The sequence below is a fragment of the Xenopus laevis genome, chromosome 7L (genome assembly GCF_017654675.1).
Source record: "Xenopus laevis strain J_2021 chromosome 7L, Xenopus_laevis_v10.1, whole genome shotgun sequence".
Classification (NCBI taxonomy): Eukaryota; Metazoa; Chordata; class Amphibia; order Anura; family Pipidae; genus Xenopus; species Xenopus laevis.
The window spans coordinates 67,931,234-67,951,389 of NC_054383.1; the positions used below are offsets into that span (position 1 = coordinate 67,931,234).

Genomic DNA, 20,156 nt, shown 5'->3' on the forward strand with positions numbered 1-20,156 from the left:
ATAGTTGTTTTTCTGAAACAAACAGATCAGTTTTACCAGTGCAGGGCAACATTACATGATATTTTCATTACTTTAAAACACTTTCAGTTTTTGGTGTTACTTTTCCTTTAAATGGCTCGTCTTTTTTTCTTCCCTTTAATTGAATTAAACCCCTCTGAAGAGGTATCATATTGAGTTTTTGTGAACAAATTCAGTATTTTCAAGCCATACCATTACCATCTGGTGTCCACAATACATTGTATGGCAACTTGAAAATATATTACTCAAATTTAAATATGACAAAAAAAAAATCTATAGTGGATATTAAATATTTAAAAATAATCTTAAAAAGTATTGTCTGGTTCTTTAAATAAATTCAGATTAGAAACCATGGTGTTAAGAATATTTTTTTATTATTTTGAAGTGGCACAGAAGACATGCACGTTACATTTTGTTACAATAAATACAGAGGAGAAAATACTGTAAGTCAATTTCACATACGGCCTGTAACAAAAACAATAAGTTAAGTACAATGATGATCTATATAATAAAGTGCATTTAACTAGCATCAAAGAGATTTTGAAGATTGTCTTTCAAGTATAAATGATCTGCTTCTGACAAACAGGAAATATTAAGAACAGAGCCAAACAGATACTAAAGCAGCAAATATAGTAGTGAATTATCAGATCATTAGCATTAAGTGCATTTACATTTGCCATTATTTTCATAAGTTTTTTTTCCCCGAAACCACCACTGTCTGTTTAAATTTTAACTTTCCTTCTTTTTCTTCACATCTGTTAACAGCTCCATGAACTAAGACTTAAGTGTACTCAATGATCTGATTTTGGAAGAGAGTTCAGGCACTGAACCGAGGAGGACATGGTAGCATATTTTATTTATTTTTTTATTTTTTTACAGCATCATGTCAAAGGAAATACTCAGATCACTGGAAGTAGATTTTAAAAACAGAAAAGGCACAGTAGGATGTAATGCCTCGGGCATCAGGCAGATAAGGCAAATGTCTCCTTTTCTTAAAGGGGAACTTTCTAATTACAAGTTAAATATTCTGTACCGTTTCTGAAATGATCAAATTTATTTATCTTCAATATTCCTCTCTCAGTATCTATTTCCCATTGTTCTTTCTTCATGCAGGAGTTGACAGTTAGATCCATTATATCTTATAGGGGGGTTCCTTTTGCCGAGAAGATGTGTTAGAATTCACTAAAAATATCACTAGAAATCCTGTCTTTCTACATTCAGGATGTGTGCAAAAGGCAGTTAGATTTTATTTGTAATGGAATTAGTTATCTGAATGAGCTCTAAAACTGCTAGGAAAGGACCCCCCCCCAGTTCTAACTGTCAATGAATATCTGACACCCAACTGCTGCATGAAGAGAGAATCAAGAGAAACAGAGGAATAATAAATAAACTTGATTATTTCAGAAACAATACAGAATATTTAACTGATTGCATTTACAAAGTTTCTTATTTCAGTATGCCAAAGCTTATATTAAATTTTCACGATTGTTCCCCTTTAAGTCCATCACATTTTATTGTAACCCATTAACAGCTGCTACCAATGATCAACATAACCTCTGCACTTGAACCAGATTGCTGGGTGGATTAGTATCATAAAGATACAGGGAATTAACAAGGTTTATAGCTATGAGACCTTTTAAGAAGCATGCCCCTACAATTTACTGACAAGTTGATACTGATACTACAGGGACCTGACTATTAAGATACACATATTAAACCATTCTAAATAAATAGTCCCAGGTATTTGCATTTTTTCTGGATTTGGCATTTACAGTCGTTGTGTCTGCTTACTGCTACTAGAAATATCTAGTCATTATGTTTTAATATGTACATCTGGTTTTAGCTGGCCACATAATAAGATCCAGAGAGCCGGATCCATGGTCAGTTGTGCCAAAATGTATTTGTGTGGATCCATACTAGCCTATGAGATCAGAGCTGCTTGGATATTTCTACAAGTCCAGTGCAGAATATGAAAATAACCAATTACTATATTTAACAGCCAATGTGGTCACTGGGCAAATAATAAATACATGTTTAATCCAAAATGGATTCTGCTCAGGCAGTTGTCGGTGAGTGTGTTTGGAGCTAGAACAAACCATTAGGCCAAACAGAACAAAATGCCTATGTTTTGCCAGCTATAGATTGTACATTGTTTGGTAAACTACACAAATCTAGAAAAAGCAATACTGGATGCAATGCACACTAACCATCCATAACTACAAACAAGAACACCATTCACACACATTCAAATTTTAGTGTAGCCCTTTTTGTGCCGGCCACAACATGAGAAGAGCATATATAATGTGGTTTTAGAAGTGCTTAAATATATGTACTAAGAATACACTAACAAAGCCACTGTTCTGTGATACTCTGGGGAAATTAATCACACTCTGCAAAACAAATTGTCTAAAAACATCTAAGTTACCGAATAAGGTACTTTCTATGCTGACAGAATGGGGGATGAACCTCCACATTTCTCACATATTCCACAGGTTTATTTCTGCATGTGCTTTGAGATCCTCTGTTGCAAATGATAAGCGAATATACGGCAGATGCAAAGCAACAAATTAATAACTTACATGCCTTCTTAGACTCATCTCTACCATGGCACACAGCAGCTTTTAGGGACTTACAGCAGAAAAATACAGAAAACAAACAAGAAATGACAGCGATCTTAACATAACATTTCTTAAAGCCGTTGTGAAAAAACTGTAGCTAGGAAACGTCCTATCTTAAGTATAGAAAAAAACTTAATGGGATCACTGCAGTGTTTACACAGGGTATGTGAAAAGGACATTTTCTGCCCTCTGTGCTGTTGTAATAACAATATCAACTCTGTTGTAGGTACTGATGTGTAAACATATTTAGCTCACTATCCAGCCAGCCAGCTTTATTCCTGGAGAGGAGAAAAAAAAATAGCAACCCAGTGAGTAAAAAAACACAAGTGTGTGACAGTTGTATGCATGAATTATATACGGCTTTCAGTTTTCTAATCCCAATCTCTGCTCTGGAGAGTATAGAGGAAAATGTTAGAGCAAGGGTACATGGAGCGTAGGCTCCACTCCTCTCAGCCTGTGTATTCTTTGCAGGCTGAGAGAAGTGGATCCACTCAGTGCCCCATCTGAATTGATTTTAATAAGATTCACTAGCGTGGAGTCACACGCAGCTGTGCGATGGAAAGGTCAGCTTGACAACAAGAAAGTAGATGTTTCAGGGCTGACCTCCACTTTGAATGACTGCATGCAAGTGGAAACAGTTCAGATGGATGAAGCTGGAGAGCAGCAGAGCAGACGCTCCATGTGCCTTTGCTTTTACAGGCAGAAATACTAGGTCTGTGATGTGCTTATTTATTTTATAAGACACAAACAATGCCACTTTGGAGTAGTTTTTAATAAAGAATTCAGTGTTGCTATTATTTTAGAGGTGTTGATATGACTAAATGCATTTTTACTGGTATGCATTCAAAGCCTCAAAAACACAGAAAATGCATATTACTCTTTATAGAGCACTGGCATATTCTACAGCGCTATACAGAGGTTATATTTCAGTCAATCATGCAAAGTTGCAGCTATTTATGCATTGTAATTTCCTTGATTAGACCACAACAAAATTAACATTTTTGATGATGATGCGCAGTTTCATATGGTGAGAGTCGATAGCATTAACTCTTTTCCAGCCTCTGTGGTTTACATGGCAGCATTAAGTTAGCCCCATCAGTTTCTCCATATGTTATGTGTTAAAAAAAATAATAATGCAATATACCAAGTACATAATGCACTGGAATGGATGCCTGACCCTTTTACCCTACCCTTAAGGTAATTGTTACAGAGATTGTAATAGCTCACCTGATACCCTGGTCCAGTACTCCTGTTAGTGGGAAAACTGCACCCACCTGGGGTATTTCTGCAGAAGTTCTTCAGTGCAATCTTTCTTCTCTCTTTATTTCTCCATGCATGAGAATACACTGGCCCAGGGTATCAGGTAAGAGATTTTAATCACTGGGGGTACCTAACAATCTGGCCCCTTAGTGATTTAAACTTTAGTTCTCCTTTAAGTAACAAATGTGAAACAACATGAATTTCTGTTGGGGTCGTTTGCTGCTGCTATATGGCCAACAGTCTAAATTTCCTAATTTGTTCTACATATATTTAGACTGATCACAATAAAAATTTACCATTTTTAAACATTACTAGATCAAAAAAAAAAAAACATAAGCACAAATGAATCTCACCAAAAACTTGCAATACCATAGCATACCTTAAGAGTTTTGCTTTACTCTGTAGACTGTCCAGGATTTCAATCTTTTTATTCAAAACATCAATATCTTGTTCCAGATTTTCTCTAGTCACATCTACCTGCTGGCACAAGTGAGCAAATGTACTGGAGAGCTCTCTGTCAGAAAAGAGAAAAAAAAATAAAAAAATAGTAGAAAGACACCTACAAATCTATGTTTCAAGATTGTCCATCATGTAACAGAATGTAAACTAGAATAAAAAAATTGCGTTTTCCAATTATTCCTAAAGCCAAAACGACAATATAAAGCTTTACATGATCTGAAAACACAATAACTAGGAAACTTACTGCTGAACTTGGTGGCTGCAATTGGAACCAGTGTAGCTGACAATTAGCTGCAGCTTCTCTGCAGCATAGTCCACAAACTGTCGTTTGAAGGCCCTTTCCTTTGCTTTATTAGTCCAAGTAAGGCGCTCATATACATATAGAAGTCCATAAAGGCCAAAAGAGAGTGCAATGAGCCTCCAACCCACTGCTTTCCAAACCTGTAAAAGGAAAACACAAAATGGACAAATCCATAGTTTCATCAACAGTTATTCAAAATAGTATATAAAAACATAAAATAGAGAGAATACTTACTACTCCTCCTACCACAAGTATTCCCATGGAAGTACGGGATGTTAACGAAGCTAGTCCAGTTACCATGGAAACCATAAGTTCTTCCTGTGTCATAGAGCCTTGTGGCATTGGTGGCATACTGGGGTTTACTGGGGTCAAAGGCATCACACGAGGTACCTGAAAAAGTATCATATTTAATTTACCCTGTTATGTTGATGGTTGGGAGCTTCAGAACACTATCATGAAATACCCTGTTACAGCACATTTACTCTCTTATTTAAGCTGCTACCACGTCAACATAAAAAAAAAGCCAAACAAACTAACCTGCCATGGATGCAATGGTTGAGGAATTTGCAAGAACAAGGTGGCAACTGCATTATTTGCAAAGAAGAATATACAAGGCATCTCAGGATCAGGCTATTTCAAAAGTGTAAGCTATTTCCAACAGCATGGAGCCCTCGCATAAAATGAAAGTGGTGAAAACCAAAGTGACTAACTTGATGAATATACATCTAACCTAGTCACTGCCTAAATTCACCAAATCATTACAGATAGTCTGGAAAAATAATAGGAAACATTTACAAAACAATGGCCTATCAGGACCAAGCTCCTTCTTTTGGAACACTCAACAACCCTATGCTTCCTCCCTTTCAATACGGTAGAAAATGACATATCTTGACAAGGGGACATAGAAACATTTGCCACTCCCCACCTTTGAAACTCTATCCAATAAATACCTCCTCTCTCGGAAACATTTACAGGAACAGTTAAACCAAACAAATTAAAGTGTATTAAAGGAATAGCAATATAATCTACAGTCTGGTCAATTCCCTATGGGACCAGACTGTAAATTATAACCTTATAAACAGCGCGTTCTGGCGTCAGAACGCGCCTTTTTTAACTTAATGCGTCAGCAGTGGACACTGCCGCACACTACCTGCAGCTTATCTTCCTGCCTGTCTGCCGCACTTGTCACTTCCCCACGTCCTCTCTCTCCCTCTGCTGTTTCCACCGTCAGCGTCTCTCTCACTCTTCTGTCCCCCCCTCCACCTCTGGTCTCGCTCAGTCTGCGTTACGTCTTTCTCCCTCTTCCGCTCCCCCTCCAACCACTCCCTCTGCCCCACACACTTGAAAATAAAACCTGTCAAAAATGACACATGCTGCAGCCGGTGAGCTTAACTCTTTACAAAACAGCAACATCCCTTAGTTACATACCTTGTGCTTGTAAGGGCGGGGCAATTATGGATATTTACAGGCAGGTAAGCCAATGGCTAATCACGTGGGTGTGGCTTGCGAGCAGCTGGATAAGATCAATTGGTGGATGCCCGTAATGAGGTAAAGTCTTCTAAGTGTTCTTATACAAAACAAGTAGATTGCACGTGCTGCATGTCTGCTGTGTGTAGTGATGCCTTACAACATGTGCCCCTAAACTGTGTGGCTCATGCGACATGATTTCTGTGGCATATAAACCTTGGATGCAGCTGGGTATAATGTCCCATGTTTTCTTATAACTTTAAGCCTGTTAGTTCATAATTGAATGAGCATTAGATATTGACTAATAGTACAGCAACAGGAACTTGCTTTTAGCAGAAAAGGGCTGCATTAGTTGTTGCTGAACTTCAATTTTCACCACATGGGATTTTCTTTCTATTCTTAAGCGTATAACTATATTGCAATACTAATCAAAATGTACCAGAAACAAGTAAACATCAGAAAAACAGAACAAGCATAAACAATCCAAAACCTGAAGTCAATGGGCCCTGCTCTTAACTGCCTACCCAGTTCTAGTCAGATTGAGCTCCCCATGCACCTCCTTTATGGAAGCTGCCACTACATTCTGGAAAACTCTGTTGTAGAAGGACAGATGAGAAGAAAAATTAGTGTAGGGTAACTTTTATTTTGTACAGCAGATGTTTTCCCTCATGAGGTAAACAAATCTTTTCCTCTGAGGGATGCCACTTTAGTTCAGCCACTGAAACTTCCCCCTCCTAACCTTGCCTTCAGCCATCTCTGATGCCGTGGAAGACAATGATGTCACACAGAGAGGGCTACTTCAAAACAACCGGAAGAAAAAATACAGGTACCTAGACCCCTAAAACGGCTGCAGGGAAAGATAAAAATCAACAAGGAGAGACACCAGCAAAATAGACTAGTTGGCATTATGTAAAAAGCAAACACATAAATCTTCAGGAAGTAAAAACTGAACTCAGAAACTTTAGATTATAATGAATAATGTACCCCCTACTTTAAATTTATAAAGATATTAATAGTCACCTCGGAGTTATGTGACCTGTATAAAAGCACTCGGCCTGCGGCCTCGTGCTTTTATATGGTCACATAACTCCTCGGTAACATAATATCTTTATAAATTACAGTAGGGGGTACATTATCCACTATATAATGTACTGTTGTGCTGCACTTGCAAAACTGGTGTGTTTGCTTCAGAAACTCTACAATAGTTTATATAAACAAGCTGCTGTGTAGCCATGGAGGCAGCCATTTAAAGCTGAAGAATGAGAAAAGGCATAGAAAAGACAGATAAGTTCTGTAGTATACAATGGGATTCTTCAGAACGTATCAATTATTTAATGTGTAACCTATGCTTCAATGGCTGCCCCCATGGCAGCAGCTTATTTATATAAACTATAGTAGTTTTTCTGAACTTAACACACAAGTTTTACAAGTGCAGGGCAACCGTTCATTATATTATCATTCCTATAAGACATTTTCATTTTTTGGTGTTACGGTTCCTTTAACTGGCCTACAGTCCAAGCATTCACACCAAATCTCACCTTAACTGGCCTTAAGGTTTGGTACCCCCTGCCACTGCTTTCAGTCCCCCCGGGGTGGGGTAACCCTTCAGTTTGGAACCACTGTTATGCAGTAAACCTAATGCAATCACTTAATTGCTTTGGTAAAGGGGAAAAAGGTTCTTTATACATCATATAGGGTTTGCAGAGTCCTCTTTCCAAAAGGAATGGGGGATTTGCAAAGAACCTAAATTACATAAAGCATTCAATTCTCCTTTAAAACAAAGCAAATGTGTTAATGTGTAAAGCCTATGTGACCTACAAAGCCAACGTTCTCTATGGACTGAGACACCCATTGGGTGCACACCTTATCCAGCTCTCTCTCCTGCCCTTAGATACTGTATATGGCCCTAGGTAGAATTCAGAGAGAGTATAAGGCACCTAGAATATAAACTACATTCTCCAAACATGTTATTACCATAAGAATGCATATTTAAAGTCCTAGATTACCTGGTTTCGTGAAATGATAGACAATCACTGTTCAGGTGGGGTTTTTTTTTCTTCAAACTTTGTATTTATTGAAATTTTTGCATACAACTAATAGCATTTACTGTCATTTGTATCTCAACATAATGAATAAAGAACATTTCTGTTATACAATCTTTGCCTGGTTGTGTGTTGTATAATTTTATTTACTTCAAACCTGGCCAGTAGGCCTTTTTTGTAATTGGGAGGGGAAAAATAGGGATGGGGAGGGTGTTGCGGTGGTTGCGGTTTTATCTATTGATATTGTTAATAATATCCCTTCTCTATATAACCATATTTTCCACACTTCTTCAAATTTGCTGATTTTATTGTTCATCAATTCTGTGAGTTTCTCCATCAGTTTTTTTTTTAAAATACAGTATTAGGAAATATAATACTGTCCACCCAAAAGCTATTCTTTGCACAACAAATACAGTGTTAACTTTCTGGTACACATTAGAAGTTTTCAGTGGCTTCAAAAATTTGACTGCCAAACAGCTCAAAACTGGTGACAAGCCCCTTTGCAATGAGCCATCGGGTTGCCATGTTGGATCCAGTTACATTTGACTGCTCTTTGGCCACACTTTCTGCTGCACACATTTGCACATTTAGTGTAAACACTTGAATACACAAACACGATTACTTTTTACCATTTACAGTTTGTTTTTTTCTTTAAAAACTATTTATTTTGTATTGTGATTAGTGGATCAACATATTTTGATCAGTATCCATGCTGTCTGATCAAATCTTTTATTTTATTGATTTGCAAAAATGTCTTTATTTACTGCATTTTGATCCCTGCTGATATGGTTTGTTACTTGTTTTAGAATAGCTACAAAGCTATGATGCCTTTGGCATAGCTTTGCAGCTTGATCGTTTTGAGTATATTTATGCATTTTGTATTAGGAAGAATATATACTTTCCAAAAAGGGATCCTGATGTTTTTAGGGGCTCTTATAAAAAATAAAATGCATGCAGAGTTCTTATTTTGCAGCATGTTAGCCAAGAAAATTTGTATGAATTATTTTCGTGTATGGTTTTTATTTTACAAGCTATATATTAAAGGGGTTGTTCACCTTCCAAACACTTTTTTCAGTTCAGTTGTTTTTAGATTGTTCTCAGTAATTAAGGTGCAGATTCTAAACGGTTACAGTTACGCAACATTTAGTTGATACATTTCTCAGCAGCATCTCTGGAGTATTAGCAACTATTGTATAAATTCTAACATCTGCCTGTAATGAAACCCAGAGATTCAGCTCAGCAGGGAGAAAGATAAAAGATGTATTAACTAAATGTATCCATTTAGAACAGTTTACAGGGTCGCGACCCCCCTCCCCAGGGCTGCTTCACAAGGTGAAAAATTACACTTTACACTTCAATATTAGAAAATGGTCACACATAGAAAATAGAAAGTCCCATTTTGGATTCAAACAAATCATAAACCTTCCGAATATATATGGTTTCAGGGGCCAGCATACTTTTTGCGGCTTTTAACACATATAAAACAGGCAGTGTGTATTTCAAGTAACTGAAGCATATACAAGGAAATTAGTGTGCACATGCTATTTATTAGAGCTCAAACTGCTCTCTTTCTAACCCCTGACATTTAAATGTAGGATGTTTTAGCTAAAATGTAGGAAATTTGTTGCAGTACATGCCACATACTTTGGTAAACCTATGTACACTGGGCATCAAATGTTCAGTATATCAAAACCTTTTTAAAACTACAGTACATACTTTTTTTCCCAAAACTATGCAAAAAACAATATTTTAAGGTCAGCAACCCTCAATTTGCATTCTAATTAAAAAAAGAAAAACCTAACAAGTAATTCTTTGATAAATACCTGATCATTGTAGGCCATCAAAGCTCGTCGTCCATTTTTGGGCCCCAAGAATCTGTTCACTAGCATTGTCCAGCCCAGAGAAAAGTGAAATTCCACATCTTCCTGAAAATCTGCACATAATTTATCACAGCTCAAGTCATAGCTGAGATTAAAGCATTGCCGGGGAACCAATAAATCCATTTGGGTTCTTGCAGTAGGTGGCAAAAGAGGCATCATTCCTTCTACAGAAAAAGAAAGTCATTAATGTCATAATGTATGCATGATATTTAAGGGGTGGTTCGCCTTTATATTACCTTTAGTATTTTATAGAATGGCCAATTCTAAGCATCTTTTCAGTTGGTCTTCATTAATTATTTTCTACAGTTTTTTTTCAATAATTTGCCTTAGTCTTTTGACTCTTTCTAGCTTTTAAAAGGGGTCACTGACCCCATCTAAAAACAAATGCTCTGTTGGCTACAAATGTATTGTGATTTCTACTTTTTATAACTCCTCTTTCTATCAGGTCCTCTCCTATTCATATTCCAGTCTCTTATTCAAATTAGTGCATGGTTTCTAGTGTAATCTGTATCGTAGCAAACTGGAGTGCTGCTGGACAAAAAGCTTAATAACTTAAAAACCATAAATAATAAAAAATGAAAACCAATTGCAAATTGTCTCAGAATATCACTCTCTACATCATACTAAAACTCAAAGATGAACAACCCCTTTAACTTTTCTTCATTTTTACTGTTTTGCCCTGAAATAAAATATGCATCAGGCTTGATACTTTAGTCTTCAGTCAATGCAGGTTTAATATATATTCTTGTCGGTGAAATTCTTGACTTAATTACACTAACATATTTGCAGACCTGTTATTCCGACCTACATGTTTATTATGCCATGAATTTTCAAACAATGTTCATGCTTTTATCCAAAGTTACTCTTAGTGTTATCTAAAAGAATACCCCATTGCACTGACCAGAGTTTGTCTGTCAGTCTGCTTTAGACAACTCAGAAATAAAAATGACCAAACCTATCATCTCCTGCTGAGTGGTTTGCAGTGAAACGGAAATCACACTAGAGCAACGATCTGACAAGTTCCTTCCAAGACCTTCTTCAATATGTCGGTGAAGTTCCTTACAAGATAGCAAGAAACCTACAGTTAAGCATATACTAATGGAAGAAGGCAACATTGCTGATATTTGGAGATTTCTTACATTCTTGTAGACTTTAAGGACCACTGGCGAAGGGTGAAAATCCAACTGAAACTCATCAACCAAAACAGAAAGTCTGCGAATCTCTTCAGCCATTGCATTGGAGACCTAAAAGATAATGACAAAGATTTAACTTGTTCATTGTCTATTTTGCAGTAACCTAATTTATGTTCTGTTAATGTTCTGTCATTTTATGGCCTATTCCCTCTAAGTTTTAGACTATATTGTGCAACTTTTAAGCACCAGTCTGCAATGCATGCATAGCTTTGTGCTTTAATATGGCCTAATATGGTTTTTATATGGTATGAAACATCACATTGACTTTTAATTATTTATATTTTGAATTTCCTCTTTTTTACATTTGGGGTATATTTCCTATAAAGGGCTAGGTTAAATTCAAGGAGAAACCCTTTTTTCTATTTTAATTCCCTATTTCCCCATAGATGTCTACCGAGTTTTCATGAGATAAACAGAGATATGTTTTTCTGGTAGAAATGATTGCAGCCAAGTGTGTGATAAGCAGGAGTGCATCCATTCATCTAGACAGACTTAATAAATTGGTGACAAGCTTAACAGTTGTTACATTATATAATAGACACCAAAGGCAGTTTCTTATACATTAAAAAGTGTTTATGGTACGGGATGTCAATTCTTTTTTTATTTCTACTGGTCTCTTGGTTAATATGTAATAGACAAGTTCAAATTTGATGTAATTTGTCACACTAAATATATTTCAATGTGTAATTTTAAAACTTCTGTACTCTCACCTGTCTTTCCACTTCATCAGTGATGAGTTTGATTTTAAATCTGTAATCCTCTGTCAGAAGCTCCAGTTGTTTCTCAATAAATTCCAAACGATCCTTAAACTCCTCACATTTTTCCAAACATAAGCATCTGTTAAAAAAAAAATGTACACTTCCTATAAAGGCAGCATTTATTAAAGTTATTACATAAAGTAACTTATGGGTTATGTGCACTTGAGCACAAAACAGGGATCCATTTAAAAAGCATTGCCATGGCATTTTCCTATAATTCTCTTTTGTTAGTTCTTTTCAGTTTTTCTTTATTATTTAAGAACAATTCTAAGAAGCAACTCATAATTGTCCCTCAGGCATTAGCCCAAATAGTAAATTGTGCATAGTGACAGTGAGAAAATATGTATTGCCAGAAATACAGAGAGAGAAACATACAAAACATTAAACTTAATGGGGTTGCTCCTAATAATGCTCTCCGGCAAAGCCAAGTTTGCAAGCCAGGGTAGATACATTTGTATTGAGGCTGGCCACAAAAATAAGAAATTGTTCTCCGTAAATTTAAAGTTAAGGACATGAACTGCAGCTACAAGCATCAGCCCCAAAACATTGTGTCATGCAAAAGAGACACCTTAACTATATTAATATATGTTCTATTTACATTTATTTCCTGTTACATAACAGGTGCTTTTTACATACACTTTGGAAGTGTTCAGTCTAGTGTGCTTTACTTTTTCTAATCTTCACACTCTAGTTAAATTAACTGCAGGCGTTTCCAACCAGCTGAACAGATGAACACAAAATGCAGTCATTTTCAATAACATAGTTTGACCATCAGTCTCCATGTAATATATATGAGAATGGTTGGTCAAATGTGAAAGGCAATATATAATTTGACAACGGAGATTTTTAAATGAGAATTTTTTAATTAAAAAAAATATATATATATTTATATAGGATTCCTGTTTAATTTGAAAAGAGCTTTTATTTTACAGCTTTTTATTACTCGGTGACAAGTTCCCTTTAAAGTAACCATTACTTTTTAGAGAATATTGCAAGTGAGCACCAATCCCTAACTAAGCTACATTATACATTATTTTTAGATGCAAATAAACAACATGAAACTTATGTTGTGATTTGTGTTCTCTGGCACTAATGTTACTAATGTTGTTTAATTACGTTGATTTTATGTGTTTATCTGTGACCATTTTTACCTCTGCTCTTGGGCAGCAACATGGACAGACTCCATTATTTGTCGCAAAACTTCAGCAATATGCTTGGCTCTCTTCGTATGCTGCTCAAATTTGGTCTTAACAGCAGACTGTGAAATGCACTCCTATAAAGATAGATGGGTGTGAAACATAAAACTGTTAAACAGCAGACTATTGCCATTATAAACAAACTATACCCTATACAAATTCTTACTACCTACCTCAAATCTTCTCTCAAAATTCTGGAATTCAAACATTCTAGCTTGAAAGCCCTCAGCTAAAGCTCCACCTAGAGACAGGATAAAAGTGAAAATAGCTCTGCCCGATTATCACATCAATCAATGACCAACTTTAAGGGGGAAATGCATACACACACGAGCACACAAATATAATTGATCTGTGCCAATCTGGTGGCACAAATCAATTACTGCATAATCTGCTGATACAATACAAATGATAAGCATAAATTACCCCAGTTTATTATAAACAGCATATAATGTTTTTTTTTAGACAAGCTTAAAGCGATCACACTGAAACACTTGTGATCACCAGATGTCCTTGCTGTCATTTACTTCAATGGCAAACTTTTAGGGCAGTGAATTGGAAATTGAGTTAATATCTAGAGTTAAAAAAGTCCATAAAGCTAAAAAGCACTTCTGTTTGCCAGTATCATAAAAAGCACATTCTGTTTATTGTAATACTTTTTCAATACATATGCTTAAATGTTTGGTTTTCTTATTTAACAAAAAAATCTTTTTAAAGATGCATGTCTTTTAAACCACAGCATAATCAGTGTACTGTTTACTGAGCTATATACAATGAAAACCACTGAACTTGCTATTACTGTTTTATGACTAATCTTCCATTATTATGCTTATTATTATTATCTTATCTTTGCTAGCATATAACACCTCTAAAGTTATAATATTTAAATGATTATTCAATGATTAATCACTTTTCATACAGTATTGGACCTTTTAGTTACATCTACAGAAATGTTATTTTTAGGACAGAGTTCCTAACTACATTGAGTTTTTACTATTCGCTGAGTGTTTTTGGACCCAAGAGACAAGCTAAGAGCTAGATCACTAATTCTAGAACTGGCTGTGTGATCAAGCTTTTCTGCCCTTGTGCCAATATATTCTTTGGCCAGTAGGTGGGGGTAAATATCTATACTGCAATACAGAAAGCACACACAATGGGTAGAAAACCATACTTTTTTTACAGCCACATTGTTGGCAGTTACCTTTTTTTAAGTTTGTTAAGTCACTGTATATAAATAATTATTATTTAATTAGAACATACCTCCTTCAGGCATTCCCTGAGCTTTCTGTATTCTGGCATTCAAAACTTCTTTGGCTGACACAAAGAATATACGATCTCCAGCTTGGGTTCGATCAAGCACTCCCAGTTCATCGACTAAAAAACTGGTGCAACGTTCCATGTGCTGGCGACGTACCTGAAAGTTGGCCAAATGGACAAGCCGCATCACTGTACCACTGCAATGTTACTGCATTATACCACTTATATGTTAATTTGCTTATCATACAGGTAATTTCAAGAACATTTTGGTTAAATAATATGCTCTAATTACATATGGATTTTTCAGTATCAAAATTGGCCTACATGTTGATCTTTGTGGAGTGCCTGCCCATACTTTCTGAAGGTTTGGGGCTTGGCACTCAAAACCAATGTTTCTACTGGTGAGTGTCTTCTAAATAAACTTGGGGGGTTCATCCGTATTTTTCCAATAAGGAGGCAGTGGCCCCCCAAATGATTTATTCTGGTGCTTTGATCTACCTCCATAACAATGTTTGCACATTTCTGACTCTCATTTTATGTGGGATCATGAAGTGGATCAGAAATTAACCATATTAAAAATTTTTTTTACAAAGCTTTAGTTCAAGAATGATTTTTTGAGCTCAAGAGACAGTGACAAAACATCCCACAATGCTTGGTATTTCAAATCGCCTGAAAGCACTAGGACACCATTGCGGCAACCTGTAGTGATTTGGACGTCCTTGTGAACTTCTAAACATTGTTTGTCTCAAAAAGCCCCAAATTCCAGCTATGTAATTGCCCAGAAAAAAGAATGACACAGGTTACCCGAGACTGCCATTGGAACCTTCCTTTCACTCTAAATGGGAAACACGAGACAGGACTAAAATAAGCACTTTTCAGTAAAATGCTGCTCTAAAAATCACTTGTGGGCTGAAACTCATCAGTACTGGTGCCCTCAGGCATTTCCCACTCAAGAGAAGAGGACCTGGCAGGGAAAGTTTTGGACACCTTTTTGCTGGCTGAATGTCTTGGATTTTCATTTGATCACTTAAAATTAAGCACTGCAGCTTAGAATGAAAGGATCCTCTTTTTGGTTTTCTTTTTTTTAATCCCTCCTTGTGATGTTTATAATGGTGTTAAGGAACGCCATCACTCCTTTCTTTAATCACAGATATAATCCCATGAATGGAAGGAGATATCATTAATCTATTCCCTTATGCCACTAAAAAAATTTTTTTGAATATAATATTATGAATCAATATTAAAGTATTGTAGGTCAGACTATATGTGTTATAACTATTAATTCAGGTATATATAGAAATCTGTCATAAATCATTAAAAAATTATTTATATTTGTGTCTCTACATAAATACTATATAACAAAGCTAGCAAATTAAATATTACCAAATAAGGAAGTGTTGCATAGCTTACTAGAAAGTGTATTCTAAAAGTATCCATGCTCACCTCTTCCATATATTCTGGCTCTGAGGCAGAAGCATCCCATCGATTGTTCAGGATGAAGATATTTGGTCGAGATAGCCTCTCATTAACCTTGTGGAAAAACTGCTTTTCCTTTGCAAAGAAGGAGCCAAGTTTAAGGCTTCATAGAATTATACAATGAAGAATACACTTCAATCTTACACAGCATTGCAACACTTACTGTCTGCATTAATGTAGACTCTGAGTTTGCAACCAACACAAACACATCAGCATCAAGGCAGAACTTATCTATCCAGCTATCCAACTCTGTGGTTACATCAATGCCAGGGCTGTAAACAAATAACCATACTATTGGTGGAGTGCATTGTTAAACAAACACAATCATTAAAAGACAGTATTGAAATCCACAATTTCACTAATATACTTGGATAAAAAAAAAAAAAAAACACGCACACACATTATTACGTAGTATTGCTTTCCACAGAGGAATATGTAAGCATGATTATTAAAGAAACAGTAACACCAAAAAAATGAACATGTATCAAAGTAATTAAAGTATAATGTAATGGTGTGCTGTGCTGGTAAAAGTTATGTGTTCAGAATGACTATTATAGTTTATATAAACAAGCTGTGTAGCCATATGGTCAACCATTCAAGCTGCAAAAAATAAGAAAAGGTATAGGTTACATAGCAGATAACAGATAAAACACCATTGTATTCTACAGAGCTTATCTGGTATCTGCTGTGTAACCTGGGCCTTTTCTCCTTTTTTTCCAGCTTGAATGGCTGCCCCAATGGCTACACATCAGCTTGTTTATATACACTATAGTAGTCATTCTGAAGCCCCACAGAACTTTTACCAGCACAGGGCAGCAGCATGTTATACTTTAACTACTTTGATTTTTGGTGTTACTGATCCTTTAAGAAACACTTGCATGCCATCATTTTTTAATATGTTATGTTCAACAGTCTCCACTACCATAACCCACCTGAGTTTTTACAAAAAATAATTTTACGGAATACCCAGTTCTCAAGAATTGTTTTGGTAATGTATTATTGTAAATAAAATATAGGTCTGGAGGTCATACCTGTCCATCAACACAAGGTCATCCTTTAAAAGAGGACATTTAGAATTAGGCCACATAACACTGACCATACAGCCAGAATCTAGTAGGTCATCTTGATGCAGAGCGTGGGCAAGCTGGTTTACAGTCTGAAATACAATAGGTTTACTGCATTTACAATAGAAAAAAAAAAACACTTTCTAACAGTATGGCCTTAATCACTGCCCAGCTATATATTTTTTCCCACAATATGCTCTATGCATTAATAAGTGAGGCAGGTCATGTACCTGCACAAAATAATAGGTAAGGTTGAACCTTCAAACAGCATCTTACTTACTGCAGCGAAAGTTCATACAGCTGCAGGGGGGCACGGTGTCCAAGCCACAGCTGTTTAGACAGGAAACGCAACTTTATAGTAGCTGCATTTGACAAAAACTTTTTATCTCAGGCAAGATAAGATTTGAAAAATAACAGTTGTTAATATGGATTTATGTAATACAAATTTGCACTATGATGGTAAAGTATTATCATTGGTGAAGTGTTACCTTTACACTCCTTTTCTCCTCTGAACCATCAGTAAGTAGATAAGCATCATTGCCATCTGTCCCTTCAACTCGCAGAAAGCAGTTGGTAGTGTGTCCGATGCCAGAAGGAAGGACTTTGTCCCATAGCATTGCATTAATCACACTACTTTTTCCATTGCTAGTCCTGAAAGAGAATAGTAAAACACATATGGTATTCCACTGAAGAGTTTTACAGTGCACTGTCCCTGAGCTATTGCAATGCCACATGGGGCGCAAATTTTTTGATACTTACAGTTAAATCCGTTTCTCTGTAGTCGATAGGGGGACACAGGGAATGAGTGGGGTTAAGCTCCTCCCTCAAGGAGGCAGGACACGTGCATAAATTATTAAGGGGTGTGCCAGAGGGCCTGGCTTTACCCCACACTGCACTAACCTATTAAGTTTGTACCAAAGAGAGACTGCTGAACACATTATCTATAACTCAACTTGCAGAACAGGTAACCCGGGGAATTATTCCCTTATGGACTAACATGGTCAACATCATGTAGCAGCGGCTGTAAGCCCTGTGTCCCCCTATCGACTACAGAGAAACGGATTTAACAGTGAGTATCTCTGTCGTCTATGGGGGATACAGGGAACGAGTGGGGACTTAACAAATCAGCAGGGTGGGAGCGAGTGATTGTAACACATTATTGCACCACGGAGTGCAACTTCTTGCGACCAAAGGAGGCCTCTGCTGAGGAAAACGTGGTGAGACTGTAGAATTTGGTTAAGGATCCAGAAATGGCCGAGTTGCACTACGCCCAGGAAGCTCCCATTGACCTTGCAGAGTGTTCCTTTAGAAATGTACACTTGACGGATGGTCTCTTTAAGCCATCGTGCAATGGAAGTCTTGGATGCTGCCATACCTTGCCGAGGCCTGGTGGGCACTGCAAACAGTGCTTGGGAATGTTGAAATGACTTGGATTTTTCCAGATACCAACAAAGGGCTCTGACTACATCCAAGCTGTGAAGTCGTCTTTCCTTATTGCTCTTGGGTTCCGGTCATAGGGATGGTACCACAATTTCCTGCTTCATATCTTATCCTTGTGAAATACTAGGAAAGATCGGTCACATGATAGGGCACTAAGCTCCGAAACTCTTCTGGCTGATGAAATTGGCACCAGAAACACTACCTTTCAGGTGAGCCACTTGTCAGAATTTGTCCCCAGGGGTTCAAATGGAGGGTCTAGAAGAGCCTCCAGTACCAGGTTGAGGTCCCATCCTGGAATCGGAGCTCGACATGAGCTACTCCTTGCAAGAAGGTACGGACGGGTTGTCAAAAGAAAGCCATGACTGAAAAGGCGCTGATAGCGCTGAAACTTGTACCTTAAACAAACTCAACTTGAGGCCCAAGTGAAGACCTTGTTGTAAAAAGGATAGGATTCTTGGGATGTTGCATTCAAGAAAAGATAAATGTGCTTCTCTGCGCCAGTTCCACTAGCTGCACTTAACCCTATGGTAGGCCTTAGATGATGAGGGCTTGCGTGACTTTAGCATCATGGTGATTACCTCTTCGGCTAGCTATGCATCGTCTTCTCCAACTGAGGCAACATGGGAAGAGGCGGAAAGATGTATGCTAGTTTAAACCGCAAACTCTGTCTCTGGCATCCACTCCCGCTGACATCGGGTCCCGCAAGTGGGTGAAGAATCTTTTCACCTTGCGATTGGTTCTGGACACCATCAGGTCGATCTGTTTTGCCAGGTCCGCGAATACCTCTGGGTGAATTCCCATTTCCCGGGGTCCAGTTGGTTCTGACTGAGGACATCCACCTTCGTATTGTCCACTCCTGGTATGTGAATGGCGGACAGTGGCATGGAGTCAAACTTGGTCCAACTTAAAATCGGTTTTGCTTATGTTAACTTTGCTGCGGGTACCTCCCTGTCTGTTTATATAGGCTACAGTGGTGGAATTGTCGCTCTGTACTCAGACTTTGCCTGAAGATTACAGACTTTGCCTGAAGATGGGTTGACCAGCGATCAAGAGCTAATTTTACTGGCGGGAGCTCCCAGAATATTTATTGGCAGCTTGGCCTCGGTTGGGACATTGTAATGATAGACAACAGTCTCCAAGGTTGGGGGGCAACATGGAACAACCCGTCGTTATCACAATCCAGTCTGGAGTCGCCCAAGATTGGCCTCCTGACAGGTTGTTTTGTCAGAGCCACCAGTGCAGGCGAGTCTCTGAGTGAGGGGGCCTCCCTTCTAAGCGGAAAGAACGTTGGCTTGTAGACGGATGAGGTGAACACTACCTCTATAGACGAAACCATCAATCCCAGTACTTCCATCGCCTGGTGGTTTGTAGGTTGTTTGGTGTGAAGAAGCATGTTGACCTGGTCTCTTATTCTCATCTGTTTGTCTTGGGGTAGGCTCAACCGTTAAATTCGAGACCCAAGAACTTCATCTGGTAGCTGGAAAGCAGGCTGGACTTGTCCCAGTTGATGGTCCAACTGAAGTCTTGGAGCATAATGATTACTGCCGCTCTGCCCTTCTCCTTTATCTTGGCCTTCAGGAGAAGGTCGTCCATATAATGTGTCACCAATATTCCCTGGAGCCTTAGTGCTGCTGCCGTTACCGACATGAGTTTGGTGAAGACTTTGGGGGCTGATGATAGCCCAAAGGGAAGAGCCACAAACTGAAAGTGAAGGTTCTTTAAGGCAAATC

The 20,156-nt window shown here is 37.6% G+C and overlaps 1 protein-coding gene across 4 annotated transcripts in view; it reads right to left on the reverse strand.

The window, feature by feature from the left end:
- Nucleotides 1-373: 373 nt before the first annotated feature.
- mfn2.L (mitofusin 2 L homeolog) overlaps nucleotides 374-20,156 on the reverse strand; it is a 29,118-nt gene continuing 9,335 nt past the window's right edge. For 3 of the 4 annotated variants that reach the window (XM_018224449.2, XM_018224451.2, XM_041568463.1), the window contains 15 exons: nucleotides 17,475-17,637; nucleotides 16,954-17,078; nucleotides 16,086-16,194; nucleotides 15,890-15,997; nucleotides 14,450-14,603; nucleotides 13,366-13,433; nucleotides 13,148-13,269; nucleotides 11,949-12,075; nucleotides 11,185-11,289; nucleotides 11,001-11,103; nucleotides 9,989-10,209; nucleotides 4,891-5,046; nucleotides 4,600-4,796; nucleotides 4,276-4,410; nucleotides 374-2,914 (listed from right to left, as the gene is read on the reverse strand). In XM_018224449.2, coding sequence (XP_018079938.1) covers nucleotides 2,848-2,914; nucleotides 4,276-4,410; nucleotides 4,600-4,796; nucleotides 4,891-5,046; nucleotides 9,989-10,209; nucleotides 11,001-11,103; nucleotides 11,185-11,289; nucleotides 11,949-12,075; nucleotides 13,148-13,269; nucleotides 13,366-13,433; nucleotides 14,450-14,603; nucleotides 15,890-15,997; nucleotides 16,086-16,194; nucleotides 16,954-17,078; nucleotides 17,475-17,637 — 1,960 coding nt within the window. In that variant the 3' untranslated portion in view covers nucleotides 374-2,847. 4 annotated transcript variants of the gene reach the window in all.